This window comes from Aquila chrysaetos, chromosome 20 (genome assembly GCF_900496995.4).
Source record: "Aquila chrysaetos chrysaetos chromosome 20, bAquChr1.4, whole genome shotgun sequence".
NCBI classification, from domain to species: Eukaryota; Metazoa; Chordata; class Aves; order Accipitriformes; family Accipitridae; genus Aquila; species Aquila chrysaetos.
The window spans coordinates 24,315,198-24,335,593 of record NC_044023.1 but is presented as its reverse complement, the minus strand read 5'-3'; the positions used below and the strand labels follow the sequence as shown (position 1 = coordinate 24,335,593).

Sequence of the window (20,396 nt, the reverse complement as noted above, 5' to 3'; positions counted from 1 at the left end):
AAGTGGGAGATTTCCCAAAGAAACGTTCTTTCCTGCCATTGTTGTCCTCCTACAGTCCAGGGGGGCGGGGAGGCATAAAAATCAAACAGACCCTAAAAAGATTGACTGCCATTGATTTTAGTGTGATACATAAGCACAACCCATTATAAATACATGGTTTGTTTGATTTTAGTGGGATTGTATATAAATGTGCTTCATTTAGGTACATATTTTAATAAGCTGGTTGAAATGGGGTCTTAGGTTCCAATCCAAATCTACTGCAGTTGCTGAGAGTGGGCATGTGACAATCTGCATCTTTGAAATTAAGGTGGTCATGGGTATTGCTTGCTGGGTTTCAGCTTTTCTGTATCATCATTAATACGATAGGGAGTCAGTGATTGGGAACTGCAAACGTATTTGTGTGGATTGGAACAAGTATTTATTTGTCCTGAGGTTGAAGCAATAAAATACTTCAGCTTCTTTTAGACTGTTTATACAGTATGTTGCCTCTCTTTTTTTAACTCGCTTCACTTTGTGTTTATATATTTCAACACAGTGAAAAGTGGGAATGCATAACTGTAGTTACTCAGTCATTTATGAGTTAAGAACAACATCTAGCATATTTGTTATCCTCACAACCCACAACATCAAAAAATTACCCATGTGTGCTTTTAACTTGTTCCCTATAGGCTTGTTCAGTCTCGTTTGTTTTATGTTACTGGTTGCTTTGGCAGTGTACATATATCTTTGAATGTGTGATTTAGAAGAGCATTCCTTAACCTAATATAACTTGTGGAGTTATAATCTATTCAAGATACTGAATTTTGGAGAGAATTCCATTGACCAGAATTGGATGCACTGTTGTCTGTATCCTTGGGAAAATATGGCAGTTTAGTTTGTGTCAACTCTCACAAATCCCTGCTCTCTTGAGTTGAGCTGAACTAATCTTTGGCTGTCTCCTGCGCCATCTTCTCTAGCAGGGCTCTCGAATAAAAATAAATGAAAATACCAATATAATAGTATGGATTTTATCCTTATTGTTTCATGCAGGCCTTGATGCAATGCATAATCCTTTCCAAGTGAAGGGTAAAACTTAAGGAATCGCAAGGATAAAGTGTATCTGGTTTGACATAATTAACAGTAATGTTCCTCTTCTATAGCAGAGGCAGAAGCATGTGTTATTAGATAATGGGATCACAGACTTTAAAATATTAATTTCTAGCTATGGTCTGTGGAGAGATTGGCTACTATGAATTACCATTTCTATCTTCTGTGTAAGCTTTTTCTTTGTGTACTGAACCACAGACTTTGAGAAGCTGAAGTAAAGCCATATAGTTTTTCCAGAAGAGTGCTCAGGTAGAAAATAACTTATATCAGGTGTATCATCCTGTATCATGTTGACTTAAGTACATGATACCACCTTGTCTGGTTCTGACAAATCTACAAAATTTTCATTATGCTTTTTGTGCACTGAGCTTTCAATAATCTTTGAAATTTCAGTTTCTAGTTTTGTGCCAAACATCTGCACCTGGTTGACTGTTTTGTTTTGGTTTTTAAATGGTTTACAAGAAGATGATTAACGGGTGAAGGAACAGATGCCTAAAGCCTGTTTCCTCAGTATTCCTTATTAACAGCAATTACCTTTTTATTAAACTGGAAATTGTAATACATGAAAGGAAGAAAACCAGCAGTGGTTCTAATGACTTGCCATTTGAAAGCATAACTGCTGAGAAGAGCAACGGCTTTGTATGCATTCCTTACCCACTTTATTCAGATTCTCATGGAAGTAGTGGAATTGTACAGAATTAAAACATACTTTTTTTGTTGGTGGTGGCTTTTTTTGTGTGTGGGTATTTTTTGGTTTTCAAACCCTTCATATCTCCCATTGCCCTCTGCTGTAGTATTGGTTGATGTAATTTAAAACTCTCTGAAAATCTCGCTGGTTTTGGTGATGTTTTAATCATCCATTCCTGATTTACATCATCTTGTTTTTGCATCTTTAAACCTAAAATTTTTGATTTCCAGTTTTTATATTTTATAATGTTTAAACATAGGGTTTTGCTTTGCCTAAGGGGACGCACCATAAAAATTTGATAAATATTTGTGAACCCTCTTCTGGGTTGCATTATTGCACAAGGCCTCTGCTATTTTTAACCTGTTAATTTCAGAGTTATGTTTCATTAGTTGGACAACTGACTCACTGTAATCTGCTGGTTGTTTTCAACAGAAAAAAATATGCTCCTGATACTTAATTATGCATTTTAGCGAAAGGGAAAGGGCAAGCTGTAGCTGAATTCAAAGATTGTATAGGTCCTCCGCACTCTAATTACAGCTCTGCTTGGCCATTTCTGTCAGAATCATTTCTGGAGTGGTAGAAAAGCCAAAGTGGTTTGAGCAGGAATATAGCTTGGTTCATGAGGGTGGACAGAACACTTCCGTGAACAGCCATAGTAAGGATTATTAATGAGATGAGTCTCAGTATGGCTTTAATGTCCGGTGCAACTTTCTACTTAAGTAACTAATTTGAAAATATTTGTGGGCGTGGCATATGAGTAGTTTATCTTTACATACCATACTTCCTAGTCTATTTTTTCTTTCCTCTTTGGAGAGGTAGAAGGTATCTTTTCAGAGAACTGTTAATCTTTTTATAGATAAAAACACTTGACACAAAAATAATGGAATGATTTTACAATTTGTGTCTGATACATATTGTCTAGAAGTTATTTTTCCTATTAAAAATGGAAATGTCAGTTATCTACATTGACATTGTCTTTCTTAGATACATAAGGAAATAAATCGTAATGCTTCCTTTCTCGAAAACAAGCCTATTAACTTGTTCTGTAAAACTTTAAAGCTATCAAGCTGTCTCATGCTGTGGTTGAAGTGAATTGGTAGCAAGAAGCAGCAAACAGCGCTGTCTCATTAAGTGTTTGCTAATTTCTGAAATAAAGTTTCAGCTTATGAAATGTGACAAATATCCTTAGCCTTTATTTGTCTCCTTGTTTGTGTTTGAAACTCATAACAATGAAATGTTTCTGTTTCAGTCTCTGGCTCGTAGAGGGTGGGTTGTTTTTTTTTCACTATGCAAGAAAAGAAATTAAACCTTTAAAACTGAAAGTTTTGGGAAGCAAGTAAGTGGGAGTGAGGTGTTGGTATTTAAATATTTATAACTTTGTTTTTTCTTAAAATCTATCCCCAGGCTGCAAAAACCCAATAATATTTTGCTTTGTCATTCTTGCTAATCTCTTCCTTTCTTCTTGGTAGAACATAAGGAAGAGCATCAGACAGCTGTCGTCCTTGGAAAAGCCCAGATACTCAAAACAGAAACTCCTGATGGCAAAAGAAGTGAATCTCCTTCCTTGGAGGAAGGCCAGAGATCAGTCTCTCCTGCATTCTCACTGTCATCTGAATCAACAAGCAGGTTAGTGAAGACAAGTCTCTTCTCCCTGGTTTGTACCAGATTAGACCAAACATAGAAAAACTTTGCCAGTAACCTCAAGCAATATATGTATCCTACTTCATAGGATGGGTTCCTAAGCTTGTGGTTACTGGTTACTGATTCATTCTCCTCCATGTTTCTGGCTGTTCAGTTGCTTGAGGGATGGAGCTGAAATACATTCAGAATTCACTTAATATTTTTGTAATGACTTGATAGAGGGGTGATAGTGTAAATGTTCCTTTTGATACAGAAACAGTGAGTGGAATGTCTGTGGAACCAGGAGAACATTTGGTGTTTCTCTTCCACCGCATTATCTTCCCTTCTGTTTGAAGTTTTATTTAGAGAGGTCCAAAAATTGATATAGCCTAAGTCTTTTAATAGCTCTTTGAGTATTGCTGTAAGAAATAAAATTTAAATGACCTGTTATTTGCAGTCAGTGGTAGAATGTCACTGAACCTTGTAGTCCTGGCAGCCATTCACTTTTCTTTCTTCACACATTTAGTTTTGCTTCCTGAAGTTGCCTTATTTGGTTTCAGAAAATGAAGGATCAAGGAATGCTTTATAAATAATGTAAGATTTTATGCTTTTGATAGTTTGATGATAATTTTATTGGAAGGAGACTCAGCTGTTACTGCTGATAAGATCTATCTAGTTTTTGAAGGTAGTGTTTGTATCTGTTTAAGATACTTCATGGATCATAATTTGCTCTCTACTACTGATCAGTTGTCAAAGATGACGATGATGAATACTTAGATAAACATCCTAGTGCAATACTGGTTGCTGTGGCCCCACTTTATGGAGGAAAAGTGTAAAAGTCATTGAAAACAAATACAGAATAACTTTTCTGATATGTCTCTAAAAGCAAGAGAGCTAATCTTGAAAATAATCTTGTTATCCTGTTGATAACAGAAATGAGAGGAGAAGGCACCCTTTGCAGGTCTGCATTACTAGGAAGAAAAGGGTTTCCTATGTTTAGAAGTGGGAGATAATCAGAGGAAGTAGCTGAAGGTCAGCAGCTGAGCTAGGAGTAACATTTCTTAATTTCCCACCCATTACACCCGTAGTATGTGCCTCTTCCTCCTTGTTCTGCAAATATTAAGAATAATATAGTGCTTGGCTTCATCATGGTTTATTAAAAGAACAATTTAGTTGTTGAAAAGTTTAACAAACAAATTTTTATAAATTCATTTTGGTTCACAAAGAGTTTTTAAAAGTCAGCATGGGGATTAAAGATGTTGCTTTTCACAGAAGTAAATACTAAATGGTGAATGAAAGCCTAGGAAGACATAGGAAAGAGGAGATCAACTCGGGGGATTAGAGAGCATCAAATGTTAAATATCTTTGTTTTATATGATAAGATTTTGCTGCCTGTTTCCATTTACTTGAACTAAATGGGAGCATAGAGTAAACATTTGTCAGTAAACAGCAGTATGCTGGCTGGGGAGATCACTTATGTGGAGGCAGAAAGGGTCTTTGTTGCTGTTTCAAAATATCAGTATGTTTTAGTTTGGCTTCAAACTTGCGTTATATACAAGTAAAGTTGTTCCCCTCCTGGTGGCCTTTCCCCTCTTTACTGTATGTGTCTTTCTACCTGAATTGTTACTGTAAAATTGATAAACATGGCATATCATTGTATTTGCTGTTTAATGTGCAACAGACTTATTAAGATTACTGATGTACTAGTTTTATCTAAATCTCTCAGGATGTCATGCAAATGATGATAGTTTATCCTTCCCTGTGATGCAGGTAACTCTTATCTCAGTAATTTCTTTACTTTTAAAGTAGGGCCCAGTGCTCTGGACTTATGAAGAGACTTGCACATTGTAATACCTGATATTTGAGTACCTTATTTTCAGGTCTGTGGTCTTCAGAGCAGAATCCACAGATCTCAGTAGGACACACTGAATCACAGAGGCTGGGTGACCCTCTGGAGATCGTCTAGTCCAATCCTGTGCAGAGCAGGTCAGCTGGAGCACGCTGGTCAGAACCTTGCCCAGTCGGGTTTTAGTATCTCCCAGGATGGAGACTCCATACCCTCTGGGCAACCTGCTGCAGCGTTTGACCACCCCCACAGTACAAAGGCTTTTTCTTATGTTTCGAGGGAATTTCCTGTGTTTCAGTTTGTACCCGTTGCCTCTTCTTCTGTCACTGGATACCACTGAGAATAGACTGTCGTCTTTGCTCCCTCCCATCAGGTATTGCTACGCATTGGTAAGATCCCCTTGAGCCTTCTCTTCTGAAGGCTAAACAGTCCCAGCTCTCTCAGCCTCTCCTCTGAAATCTTAGACGAATTAAGTGTGTCAGAATTGGCTTTGCGTGAAGCAGCATGCTGAGCGGTGAGTTGTAAGGACTTAGCAGTGGACACCACAGGTCAGAGCACCTTTGCATTCTGCCCTTGGCAGCATGCAGGTGCCTGGCTTAGCAGCATTGCCTTGTGATTCACAGCCAGAGCCCTCCTGGTTTTAAGCACTGAAGCCCTCTTAGAATTGGACCAAGAGCTAAGCCCTAAACTGGAGGGGGAGATGCACCTCCTGAAACGCTCTTGCAGGCTTGCACTGTTCTGGGTTGTGACTGTCTCTTCCTGAAGCTGTTCCACTCAGGATCTGTACTAAAAGATGAAATGGGCCAGGGAGAACAACTCTTCAGCGCTCGCTTAAAAGGGAAGAAACTGGCCCTGTGGCTTTGTTCCAGAGTGGTTTTATGTGCCTGAAGCCTCAGCTTTCCAGTTTGCAGCTTGGGCCATGGCTGCTCTGCTGCTGATGGGCAGTTCTGGGGAAGCACGTGGCAGCAGGATCCTGACATTTGGTTTGTGTAGCGGTGGCATGCAGGAACCCAGGCAGAAGCTCTCGCCCAGGGCTAATGCAAGGCTGACTCTCGCAGATTTGTACAAGATGTCAGGTTTGACAGGTGTGCCGATGATAGATGGAGCTGCTTCATCCTCACTGTGCCTGCTGTTGCAGTTGCCCTAGAGCTCTGATTGTTATTTTAGTTCCACAAAATAAATCCCTTCAGCTTGGCTTTTCATCCAGAATTTAAACAAGGTGTTCCTGTTCTTCCCTATTTTACTTATTTTTTTTGATTGCAAATTAACCTTTTGGCATTAAAGACCTTGGAAAATTTGGAATTTTAATCTTACAGAGTGAGTTCTTGGGAGGTAGAAAGGGCTTGTATTAGCTCATCCAAGTTATCATTAAATCTCTGTTTCACTGCCAATTTGGTGTGTGAATGACGTTATGAATGATTCTCACTATGGCCTTTGACATCAAAGTTAAACCTTTATTCTCTACCTTTTTCTGTCTGCAGGCTTGTGTATATCAGCTTTCAAGTCTGGATGAAAGTGTGTCTGAGAGACTGTAAGAAAGTTTGATAAAGGATATTAGCATGTGGCAGTTACTAATGATCTGAATGTGCTTTCATGAACCAAGTTGGCAGATTTTGTTGGACAGTGTGCATTTGTTTGTGCTATGTCTGGCTCAAAGCGGAGTTGTTTATTCCTTCTTTTTATGCATTCACTCTCTCCAGATGAAATATTTCCACAGACTTCTTGAATCAAACGTAGAACTTTCAGCTGTACAGACCAGTGGGTATGCATCACAGATATTTGGACCGTCTTTAAAAAAAACCATGCTTAGTAACTCCCTGTGGTTTACTCTTAAATTCAACTCCTGTGGAACAGGAACAGAATTACTGGAGTCTGCACAGAATTGTTTTTTCAGAATCTCTCTGGGATTTTCTCTTCACTTTCCTACTTTGTGCGTATGCCCTGGTTTGTATGTGTGGTGTGTTTTTTATTTATTTTTCTTTAAACGTAGGGCAGTTTGCTTAACCTTAAAAGCTAGCTACTGCGCTGGTCAAGAAGTTCAACGAAGTGGTGGTTTTTTTGTGTGTGGGGGGCTGGGGTGGGGTTTTTTTCCTGGCCTTTTTTTTTTTTTTTTTTTTTTTTTTTTGACACCACACCACCACCACCCTCCCCCTCTCCATTATATTGTGTATAAAACTCAACTGATTGGCAGTTGGGATCTGGAGTGTGCCTTGGGGCATTACACGCTATAGATTTGCATCCTTTACATCAAAACCCCTGTTTTTATACTCTGTTCAAAAAGAAGTGAAATCAGCAATAATAATACAGTGAAAGCTTAGCTAAAGTGACAAATGATGCCTTGTGATGCATGGAAGGCCCCTCTCATTTGACCACAGTGTTCCTCATGCTAAACTGTACCTTTCTGAAGAACACTCCAGTGCATTTTCCTGTGTTTTCTGGGAAACAAAGGTTACAGAGATCACCCCTCTCCAAATACTGATGTGGGGGAATGCTTATGAAAAAGAATGAAATGTGCTTTTTGTCTTTACTATTTCTGTTCCTGATAGCTACTCTGAAAAAACAGCAGGTCTGATGTCCCAGTGCAATACCCAGGTCTTTGTTTGGTCCTTTGAGAAATGTCAGGTTCTGCCATGTCTACACACTAGCTTTGGACTGCAGAGTTCTGTATGTCGAACTGTGGCTCGTACTCCCAGTACGCTGCTTACACATTTCTGGTATAATCAAAATGGACCTGAATTATGGCGAGATTTTCAGGGACTGTAAAAAGTAGGTGTAGTCATATAAACTGCATGAAAGAAAGAGATATATTTTGTCGCTCTATGGTTACCATGGGGTTAATGTTTTGTTAGTTGTAGTGAAATAAATATAGCACAAATCAAAAAAGAATGATTTAGATTTTTAGGGTTTAAGTAGCATTGTGCTATTGTACCAAGTAATGATTTTCTGAGGCTTGTATTTTATTTCTGATAATAAGAGGATATCCTTTGACAAGGGTAAATGTTTTTCACATTGAAATGTCAAAACTTGAAATATATTTGGAAGTCCAAATCTGCATGCTGTGTTTTTATGAAGAGAGCACTTCAAAATGGAGGGCTGATGTTATGACGGATTAAAAGAAAAATTAGGATTTTGAGCAGCATATAGAATATAACAAAACAATCCTGAAGTCGGAGAGTTGAAATATTTGCTCTGTAAAAAGAAGCTGCAAGTAAATTAGTGATTTTTATGTTTTCTCCTTCATAAGACCTTCTGTCTCTTGTCAATCTCATAACAATATTTGCTAAAGGGGCAGCTCGTCAATACTAGAAATTCATACATTGTACAGTAATCACGGATGTACTGATATTATTCAAAAGTTGATGCTTTAATTGAGAAAATGAAAATTTGTACACCTGCTGGAAAAAAGATGCAGGCCATGCATGGGGGTTATAGCATTGACCCAAACATGTTTAGTCTCTTCATACATTGATGATCCCAGCAAGAGAGCAAAATGTCCCTAAGAGGTAAACACCAAAACAAAGCCATGACTTTTAAAGGATAATTTTTCGAAGCCATGAAGTCATACATAAAGCTTTCATAGAACTTTAGTGCTCCATATAAATAGTCCCGTTGCATTCTTTTACTTTCTGGGACTGAAGCCAAATTTTATGCAACTACTTAAATGATAGGAAGATTAGGAAAGAAACTAGGTGGGACAATGATAAGCCAGTTAATGAAGTATGTAGAGGAAATATTCTATTTAAAGTATTTTATATAGTGGGGATAATATTCAGTTTTTTAAACAAATTATTTCTCTTTAAAACTTTGTGTTAGAAGAAAAATGTCAGTTCTTGATGGCTAGAGTAAAAGACTTGCAACAGTAGACAATACATATTGTTGGCCTTGTCTGAGATATTAAGGTGTATACTGAAACACAGTGACTTAATTTTGAAATCTTGGTGGAAAAGTGCTATATCCACAGCTTGTATAAATCTCTGCCGTTGGAATACACGGACCGACTGCAGCGTCTGCCAGGTGAAATTCATGCCCAAGTAAGGGGCCTCATTTGCAATAAGTGGGGCCTTTTGGCATTAAGGCTACTGATCAGGATCTAAGATCTGGATTGAGCTGGTCACTTATTCTTTTATTTATGTGCTTTGCAGAATTTGGGCTTTAGTTCATCAGCGGAAGAAGAGGTAGAAATACGGAGCTGTGCTTCAGTTAGTCTGGAGTTCACTGGATGGCAGAAATGCTCTGAAAACCTCTTGGTAGACATCAGTTTGTCAAAGAGACCGTTGATGGGATGGAACGGTTGAAAAAGCTGTGTAAGCTGTTCCCTGGCAGTTGCTTCAGTCTGAGTTTAAAGAAAGCATTGTCCTGATCCCTAGGCTGGCCATCACTGTCAAATGAGAGAAGTATATGAAAATGTGTTGATCAGGGGAATAACTGCCTTTTTCAGTTCTTTAGTACATTTTTAACTTAATAAATCTTGAACCACTTTGGCTCAGAGATGATGTATATTACAATGTTAGATAGGAGTGTTTAATCTTTGATTTTTGGCCTCAAATATGGGTTCATTGTGGAAGGATGATGATAATTCTCTGCTATGTTGTTGATTCATAGCTTGCTTCCAAAAACTGTGAGCTGTTAACAAATGGCCAAGAACTGTGAGGCATGGTGGAGACAGTCCCGGAGAAGTAATTTCAAACAGTAACAGCGGATGACCTCAGATGTGTATGGAGGAAAGTGATTATATATGGCATGTATCCAGAAGGACATCAGTCCCTAGTCTAGAGCCATGGGGTTTGGACATCTTTGAGCCCTGAAAACAGAAGTGAGTACACCAGGGCTCTCCAGTGCTTTAGCCTAGATGTCCCAAATGGGACATCTCCTGGCCAGACTCCTAAGGAAAGCAGCTAAGATAGATGCAGCAGATCTTTTCCTCTTCTAAAGGCAGAGCCTCAAAGGTGTGCTCTCGAGCTGCAGAGGAGGCCACTGAAAGCCAAGAAAGCCTGGAAAGAGTTAAGAAAAACAGTGAAACAGTGGAACCTATGTAATATTTAGTATAGACGAGAGCCCCTCCATGGGGAGTCCTGGGGAAGGTCCAAGGCTGGAAAACCTGCTGTCCTCCAAAGACAGGAAGAAAAAGCCATGCTCAGTGGTGCCAGCCGTGTGTGGTTTGAAGGGGAGGTACTGGGAAGCCAGGGAAGACTTTGTAGTAAATAGTTAATCTTGGACGTTACACAGGATTTACGGCCACTCCAGCAGCAAGCTCATACTATTTATCACAGGCAGGTCAAAGTGGAAGCAGGATTGCAAGGTGGAGAAAAACCCTTTTCCCTCACTCCATGCGACTGGGCATTCACCTTCAAATGACATTGGTAAAATGAGACAGGCTGTAGTTTAGTTCTTATGCCGGCATTGAGGAAAAAACCGCACAATGTACGTGCCAGAGCTAAGTACATAATGCATAACTAGATGGACTGATTAAAGGACACTGGCTGTTCACCATGAAGCCAAGAAGGAACTTAATCTGCCTTAAAATAAACAAATTCAAAGAGACATTTGCGCCTTTCATTTTTAGAAAGAGACATGTTATTCACACTTACGTCAGCTTTTTTCTCTCTATTTTAAGGTGATATGTTTATGTTAAAAAAAAAGGGGGGGGGGGGAGGGGTGGCAGTCAGATCTAAATGACGGTCAAGAAAGGAATAGTTTACTCTTAGTTGATTGTCTATAAGTGCTCAGAAGAAACTAATCCTGCAGAAAAGTGAGGCAGAGTTGGGGAATTGCCCGAGTCACTGGAGCTGCACTTTTCTCACTGTGGAGACATGAATAAGTCCAGGAAATGAAACCTCTTCACACCCTGTCACCTTGTCTGTCAGCCTATTGCATCTTGAGCAGTTAAGTTTCAGAACTTTAATGGTTTTGCTATAAAAATTTACTCATCTGGAGCTGATATGTAAAATTTTAGGATAGAATAATGACCTTTAAAAAACAAGAGGACAGAAAACCTCTTGTGGTAAATTGTCTTGGATTTGGAGTCTGAATAACGTCAAAAGATGTTTTGCTTTGTCTGACCTCAGTATAGGTAGATATCTATGGGGTATTGAAAAGGTAGAAAATACTGAAGAAATGAACAAAACCATTCTAAATTCTGTGATCTCTTTGGTCCCCCTAGGCTAAAATTTATAGAAACAACATACATAATGAGGTAGCCATTTCTTTTTTATTTAATTCATTTTCTTTGGTTTAAGGGCTAATCATTCAGTGATAAGAAGAGCTTAGGAGTTTTCTTCAGGGAAAAAAAAAAGAATTATTTTAAGGTATTAATTCAATTGGTGGTTGTCGTGGTTTAACCCCAGCCAGCAACTAAGCACCACGCAGCCGCTCACTCACTCCCCCCCCCCACCCAATGGGATGGGGGAGAAAATCGGGAAAAGAAGCAAATCCACGGGTTGAGATAAGAACAGTTTAATAGAACAGAAAAGAAGAAACGAATAATGATAATGATAACACTAATAAAATGACAACAGCAATAATGAAAGGATTGGAATGTACAAATGATGCGCAGTGTAATTGCTCACCACCCACCGACCGGCACCCAGCTAGTCCCCGAGCGGCGATTCCCCGCCCCCACTTCCCAGTTCCTATACTGGATGGGACGTCCCATGGTATGGAATACCCTGTTGGCCAGTTTGGGTCAGGTGCCCTGGCTGTGTCCTGTGCCAACTTCTTGTGCCCCTCCAGCTTTCTCGCTGGCTGGGCATGAGAAGCTGAAAAATCCTTGACATTAGTCTAAACACTACTAGCAGCAACTGAAAACATCGGTGTTATCAACATTCTTCACATACTGAACTCAAAACATAGCACCGTACCAGCTACTAGGAAGACAGTTAACTCTATTCCAGCTGAAACTAGGACAGTGGTCAAAATTTCTTTTGCGTAGTTGAAACTGGTTTTTGATAATTGTTTTTCAACTGTCTGGCATATTTAAGGGTTTTTTTTTTTTTAATTTGCAAAGAATTCTTTTCCCCTGCATGTGGAAGAAAGGTATATAATTACTTCAACTCAAAATCAAGCAATTGTTCGGTCTTTGTAAAATAAATTGATGTTTAAGAGAGAACTGTTTCATTGAGTGACTGGCTTGGAACAATGGATTGTTTGAAGAAATTCTGAAACAAAGGGCTTTTTAGCTACAGCTGGAAAGTTCATAACCCCACAGTTTGGTTTTGTACAGTTACGTATATATATGCTCAGTCTCTCAATGCAATTATGGCATAAGAGTTGATTTTGTTCGCTGGGGAACTCTGATTACTCTTGAGTTGATAGCCCATTCACATCTATGCGTATAAGGCTAAGGTGGTAACTCACTCTAGGACATTTTGTGCTCGGTTTTAAAATAATTTGGTAGGCATAGACTGTGAATTACACATGCAAATTATGAACTTGCTTTATTGTTCTGAGTGTTAGCCAAGTTTTTTCACTTTTATTGTTTTCCTTGTGACAAACACAGTTGATGATAAATGATAATAATGCTACATTTTTCAAGGCAAGGAAGTACATGGTGTTCAGGCATCAAACCTGGTCTTTTTCTATTTTAGTGGACTAAAAGCACACAAATAGCCCCCTGTGTCCCCCCCTGCCTTGTTTTTTTAAATGTAACTGGAACACTGGAGTAGGTTTTAGAAATATGACAATAGCTCATTCCTTGGGCATCCAGTTTGTGTACTGAAAATGAGTTTTTGACGGACTTATAATTTTGAGAGTAAAAAAAATGCTGGACTTCAAAACTTTCCCCATCCACCATTGTTTTTACATTGTGTTTTACCATGTTTTTCATTTGAACATTTCATATTAGATTTGGTGCTGAAATAAGAAATTTAAATGGTTGCCTGAGTACTCATGCATGGGGCTGGGGTTTGGGCTGTGCCTGTTCCTCTTCCAGTTATTGATAATTGGTGCAGGGATAAAACATTTTTCCCTGTAAATGCTTTTAATTTCAGGTGACTTTGTTTCCATATTAAGACTGCTCTGTTGGGTAATGTTTGTAATTACACAGATTTATTTTGCAGTTCATGAAAGTTACTGGGGAGTCATTGAAGAGTTTCTAAAATTGCATGCAAAACTTTTAAATCGATTTTGTTTCAAAATAATTTTCTCCATATGGCACCAGTGCTTTGTGTATATTTTTGGTATCTTTTTCCTTTTATGACTAAATGTGCATGCGTTAAAGGTTTCTCTGATCTAATCTGGTGTTTTTCTCCGTTGAAATCCTGTTGGTGGTTCTATAGTTATCACCACAGTAACATCTGATGAATCTTACTTCAGAGGGGAGAAACAGGCAACAGGAGGAGACAAAGTGGTAATGGATGAAAAAAATCTTGCCACCTTATAAAAGTTGCATGCCATTTTTATTAATTTTTTTAAGAAAAGCTTTTTTTTTTAAAAAAAAAAAAAAGTACTTTTGCATGTGATTCCCAGTCTCCCAGTGTGTCCTAGGAGCTGGTGTTTTCTAATGCATTACACTGAGGGTGTGGAGATCTCTGCAGCTGAATCCTAGCTCAACGTAGGGCGTGTTCAGGTGGTGGAAGCGATGCGGTGTGTTCCTGCTGCAAGGACGTGCTGGCTGGTGTCTCTGGGAGAGATCCAGGCTAATGAGAGGCACTGGGGTTGAGCCATGGGCATGGAGAACCCGTAGTGCGGGCTGTGCTGGTGCAGTGGGCAGGGGGACTGGGAGCCACCGAAAGCGTGTGTGTAGTCAGGAGAGCCCGGGATGACAGTGAAAAACTGTATGGTGAGCAGGAGCAGCCCAGCAACGCGCTCTTCTGCTGACTGCCTAAACCAGATGTTGTACCCAAAGGGCTCTCTCTGAGTGATCAGGGTATGCCCAAAGCATTCTTAATACACCCTGAGCCTTGTCAGCTGCCTGGTGACATTATTTGGGTTTAAATTCCTTCTCCTGTTTGAATTATTATCTTCTCTCTAATGATGCAATATGTTATTGAATATTAAGTGTTTCAGTGAACTTCTGACTCCTGATCTCAAAAATCAGGTAACGAGCCAAGATGTTAGACTTCTGTCCTGCACTTGGGGTATGGAAGCTGTATACAAAATGGTTCTTGCTTTTTCATTTGTAACTCTCCAACAGAGATAATGCAAAGACAGTCATCTGTAGGTCTTGGTAAGGAGTGCTGTTTACTATATATTTGCACAAAGTGGTCTTCTTCCAGCGAAAATGATACTGGAATGGTAAAGATGGGCAGCGGACCGTGGTACCTGCACTGGGAGGTGTGCTGGGGCTTCCTGGGGCTGAAATGGGTGGTGAGCAGCTTTCACCTTCCCTTGTCTCAAGGACTGGAAATGTGGCTCCACCTTTGAAAAGTGCTCAGTAAAATCACTACGTGGGTCTACTATACCAAGACAACCTCTCTAGTATGAGACATGTTGTTTGTTAAAACTTTTTTTGGCAGAAATACCATTTGTAAACTTCAACAATTGTCTGTGTTATCAGGACTCTGCTTTGCCGTGCTGGAATCTGTCCTGTGAGAATGAGTGGTTTTGGGCTGTTTTCCTTAATATGTGCTTTGAACAAACATATAAATGCACTGATATCTGTGTATAAAGTTATGACTTGGGGGATGTATTTTTACAATTTATGTCTGCTGTCTTCTAACAAACAGGATTAATTTTGTTGTAAAACCTTTAAAGTAAATCCAAGAGAACTGGTATCCAACTGCTGTCCCATGGTTTACACTAAAATCTCCCAACTGTTTGTGTAACATAGTTTGTTATGTAATTTCTGCAATAACGTACAGACTGTTTGAGCTGACAGGCATCTTTATGAAAGAGAGTTTCCAGAAAACAACATTTTCCAACTTGTTAGTTGATTTCTGCAACCCTGCAATTTGGCATATGCTTGAGAACTTTACAATAGTTTATATCACAGAGCCTGAACGTGCAGTAAAAGTTATTGATCAATAATTCACCAAGTATTGTGGTCACTTAATTCAGATTTTATTGAAATCTGACAAAATTTTCTTATTATTTAAAATACAGGCTGAAATCATCTGTCTAGTTGTTTGGATTTTTTTAACTTTGAGCAGTGGTCTGTCTGATGTCACTGAGCTCATACGTGTAGTTAAATAAATACGTGTGTGTGTATGTACGTGTGTTCATATATCTACACACACATGGATTCTTCCAATGTTGATGCAGTAGTGATAGCTGAATTTAACAATACCCTGATTTAAGTAGCCTCTGTGACTACTGTAAAATACATACAAATGTAGCAAGCAAAATTCTGCTCCATCGTTGTTGAGGGCACGGTAAGCAACCGTGTCGCGTTAGTGCCTCGAGGAGATCCAGTAGACAGGTTCCTTTAGCAGCTGATGCGAACCCCTAATTTCTGCAGTGGGAGCCATTCTTCAGCTTTGCAGATGGGTGCTTAGCCTCTAGTCCAGTGAGCATTGTATAACTCTTCACTACTAGAAAAGCTTTAAAGATACATTTAAATTTTATATAGGCCTAAGTGTTTAAAAGAAACAAAATAACCATAAAGACTTTATGCATTTATGTGCTTGCTCTTACAAAAGCAGTCTGGGATGACATTTTGGGCTGTTATTACTGCAACAGCTTGAAGGCTTGCTGAGCACTGACAGGAGTTGCGTGATTCCGTTGTTAGCCAGGTTGGTAGCTTATTGCCACAAAATCCGTGATGTAGGATGGTTCTTATTTATTTATTTATCTTGAGTTACCATCTTAAATCCTTTACATTGAAGCTTCTCAGCTGTCCAGCAGTGCTACTGAGTTTGACCTGTTGTGTTCTGTATTGTAAGTATATAAATACTGACTTAGAAAAGAAATATTTTCCTTGTCATGTTAGAATGTAAAATTATGTTTGAAGATGAAAAACTAAATAATCTTTTCAAGCAGGTTTTTTTTAAAAAAAAAGCTGCGATGTATCTAGCTTGATTCAATTCTCATTCACCTCAATTTGCAGTATCCAGAGCACTGAGATGCTTTTTTTTAACTGTGTCTAAGAAAAGCATGCATTAAAGTTTTTTAAATTAATTATTTTAGTTAAGATATAAGTAGCTTTATGAAACACGTCTTTCAATGGTCAGTTGTATTCTTTTCAGAATATGTGATCAAACCACAGAGCAAAAACATTTTACTTCAGGGGCAGATAGCAGCTGAAGATTGTTATGACCCTGTGTAGCATGCTTTTGTCTCTTGTAGATTGTGCCTTTTCCTCGGAAGGTAGGTTTGATAAGGAAAACTTGCTTTACGCAGCTCAAAATGAGCTACCTCTGTTCGTGCAATGAGTTACTGTGGTGGCTGGCAAAGCGCGTTTCACTTGGCTTTTATCTGGATCTGCTGACAGTCTTGGCAGTTTGGATTTTTGTCACTAACAATTTCAGTGTCAAGGTTTTTTCTTTGATGTTGATTCATTTTTTTTGTTATGGTCAAAATCTAAGCTTACACCTAAGCCTTGACTTTTGAGGTTGAAAACACCTTTACTCTTTGAAATATTGTACTTTACCTACTGAAGTATCTTTCAAATCCTCTCCAGATAAATTGTCTGGTGCCTGTGAATATAAAGATATTGTCATTACCAACAAGCAGACATGAACAGAGAGAATTGTATTGTACGTTAAATAATGAAAGTGAGACCCAGTAATACCTCTGAAAATTGTGTGATGCAGACACAGAACTTTCTGGACTGTGCTGTTGGTTGAAATTATTTCTTGTTGCCAGTGCTGTGTGGAGGGGTATGTCTCATCTATGGATTCTACTGCCTTTGCTAAGTAGAGCCCTACTTTGCTGTAGGTGTTGCTAAAATAATTTACATCTGTTTTATTTTCTCCTTCAGCTCCAGTTCAGACATTTTGAGAGATCTGCAAGGGTCAGAATCCTCTGACAAGTAAGTAGAATATATGAGTGGTAAAGTCCTTGTTTCCAGTTGGTGGAATCCTATGCGTTTTCTGCAGGAGAAGCAAATGCTTCTGAAAAGTTAGGTTCTTGGAGAATCTCCACAGTTGTGTGAGACAAAATTTGGTCAGCGTTTTTGGATCATTGGAAAATAATACCTGGGCACTCCAAGGATCCACAGATAACCAATGGAAAGTCATTGTTCTAAGGTATATTTGAGTATGAATATATATTTTAAAAAAAGAAAAAGAAAAAAATAATGAGGGAACTAATTTTTATGGAAAATTAAGAGAATCTGATCTTCTGTTGTATTTAAAGTTACGTTGTTGTCAGTCTCACCTACATCTCTGTCAAGTTGAACATTCTGGAATTGCAGCATCTGTTTTGATTTACTTCTGTTTGCAGAGAGAAGAGCACTTCCTTGTTTTTAAAATCTTAACATCTTATTTCTTAAAACCAAAAATTCCCTTCTCATATATAGTGGTAATATTTAAAATTTGGGTCTAGCTGCGCGAGGTGTTGTACAAGGAAGTACTAAGAAACCATCCAAGGATTCCTGAAGTAACCAAATGAAATACATGAAGATGGAGAGTATGTGGGTGCTGAAGGTGTGTAGTTATAGTGAAATTTGGAACAGTGTAGTGTTAGACCAAATGAAAAGCTCTGTAGTGATACAAAGAAACAGGAAACGAAGACTAGTGGAGTCTGCAAAAGTAGTAGAGTTTACCCTTGCAGCTGAAACTGGCTTGATCTGGGATCTCTCTTCAAATATCACATCCACTTTGGTAGTTGATCTTAGGGGCATGATGAGAACCATACTGCATTTCAACCATACTGCATTTAATTCTCATAGTCTGCTTTTTAAAGAGTATTTATGACAGTTTTCTCTATTATCCATTACATACACATGTGGTCAAGATTGTGACAGGTCTTAAAATTCATGATTAATGACAGAAGGAACATTTGAAACTCTCTTAAAACATGTGTTCAGATAACTTAATGGATTCTAAGGAGCTTTAATGGAAGCACTGATAAGGCCTTGATTTACAGTGGTGTCAGAGGTCAATGGCAGAGTGCACCACTGGAAAAACAGAAAGTAATCATAAAGCCTTTCTCGTAGAGGGAGGCATCGCTTTGGGAAGGTGAGCGGTGTTTACTGGAAGGACACTCGCAAGCGCACTTTGTAGTACCTGCAAGTGACTCCTTGAGACGGGCAGTAAAGTAAACAATACTTGGTTGTACGTATTGCAGATGCTAGTTCCTGTTCCCCTGGTCATGATCTGGTGCTGCTGCCATGTATCAAAGAGTAAGCAGCCACAGCTATCTTTCACAGATATTTTTACATCTGCTACAAGATTTATGCATGACCCTGATAAACCAGGGGGCAGGGATCATGAGATCAGGGATCATCTAGCGTCCTTGGTAACCACCTCATTGCGTAATTATCAATTACCTGTGAAGTATTCTATCTCAGCTGGCTATTTCTCAGGGAGTTGGATTGCTAGGAGTTGGGCTCCTGAATAAAAGCCAATCCATAAGGATTTGTGGCTCTGAATTGTGATCAAAGCGGGAAAGGTGGAACTGTGGCTACCAGAGCTGGAGGGCTTGTGAGCAAGGGGAACCAGCAGCTTGCAGCTCCCTGCATTGTCTTGACTAGCTGCTTGAGGCATGAAAATGCACAGCGAGAAATGGAGAAAACAGGTGTCTATCCCTTTGAGTGCATCTTTTTCTGTTTGGAGAGGAGTGAAAGACGAGTGGAGAAGCCAAGACAACTGAGAGCTGCCCCTGCCAGCTGCATGTATGTGCATCTCTCTCCTTGGCAGTGTGCACGTGATGAAGCTGCTACTGCTACTGCTGCCACCACAGCTGCTTCTGCCTTATGTGGTGGGAAACCAGAGTAGGGAGGGGTGGTAGCTGGACAGCAGTGAGGAGATGAGGATGGGGACATAAGAAGTTAGAAGAGGTTTCTTGATGTCCTTTTGGTTGCAGTTGGGAACTTACTGAATTTATGGAGCTTGGTAATGCCCGTTGTTATCGGTTGCTTCAAATGCTTCTGAGCTCGTTATCTCTTGCAGTCTGCTAACACTTTGAGGCTACATCTAGATTACAGGACAGGTGCTTCTTGCCATGTTTCCTGTGGCCCTGGTTCTTTGCTTACCGTGTCTGTGCTAACTCCTGCTGAGGAGGATCGTGCTGCAGCCCCTTGCTAGCCTGGTCAGAGCTGGTTGTAGCTGGACGTACTCCAGGGGTAAGCAGTGTGGTTCCTTCCGTGGGGCCGGCAGACATTTGCATGGCAGGGAATGGATGGCATTGCTGTTCTTGGCTATCGAATAGAATGTTTTTCATTTTTTTTAAATAAATGTTTTAGCTTCATTTTACTTCTGTACCTGCCCTGAGTTATGATATTAAATGTGTATATTTTTCTAAAATTATAATTCAATCTGTGCTGTTTGTCTGCTTGACTAGTTGTTTGAATGGGAAAAAACCACCTGGTCAGGTCTCAAGGCTTTTTGTTAAAATCAGTTTGGATCAAAAAAAGGAAAGAAAGAGGACTGTGGAAAATTTCTGAGCTGTAAATTTTAGGGCCCCAAGCAAAGAAACTAGAACTGCAGCTGTGACGAAATTCAGATCACTCGTCTAAGAAGGCTATTGAGAAACACAGATTTTTGTTAGATGATTTGGGACAAAATACCACATCAGTATTGTAGAATTAATACATCTGCTTCATTTTTGGAGGAGTTTAGATTTAGGAAGAGCAATAGTCAACTCAAACTGTAATGGAAATTACAGGTGCTTCCTTTGTCAGGACTGGGGTGTTTATCCGAGAGGGCTGGAAACCCTGGCTGTAGAGAAGGCTTCCAGGAGAAGGTCTGTTGAAGGACTTGATTCCTGCTTGTGCTTGCAGGTGGAGGTCAAAGACACATTTTTCTGGTTATGTGGAAGAATGGCATGTGGTGTACACTGCCAGAAGCAGTTTTGTTGGCTAGCCTTAGGAGAAAGAACTTGGCTTGGAAAACTTGTCCTTCCTGCAGTGATCCGCTGCATGGAGAGGCAGTTCATGAGGCTGGCGGCAGAGCACCATGTGAAAGTCTGTGTTCCTGTGGCTGACTTAGCAAGCAGCCTGCTTTATCCATGACAGACCGGGACTTCATAGCAGCCTAAAAATGTCTGGTTGAAACTGCTGCCAGTTTTTTGAACTGTACCTGTTTAAAATTACTTCACCTGATGAGAGCGAAGATGTGA

The 20,396-nt window shown here is 39.5% G+C and overlaps 1 protein-coding gene across 8 annotated transcripts in view; it reads left to right on the top strand.

The window, feature by feature from the left end:
- The window catches only part of RAD18 (RAD18 E3 ubiquitin protein ligase), a 67,097-nt gene that overhangs the window by 33,081 nt on the left and 13,620 nt on the right, over positions 1 to 20,396 (top strand). For 7 of the 8 annotated variants that reach the window (XM_029996246.2, XM_029996244.2, XM_041118784.1 and 4 more), the window contains exons 11-12: positions 3,244 to 3,400; positions 17,095 to 17,145. In XM_029996246.2, the coding sequence (XP_029852106.1) occupies positions 3,244 to 3,400; positions 17,095 to 17,145 (208 nt within the window). Of the gene's footprint in view, positions 1 to 3,243; positions 3,401 to 17,094; positions 17,146 to 20,121; positions 20,156 to 20,396 lie in introns of those variants that run through there. The other variant, XM_041118787.1, reaches the window with a different exon arrangement.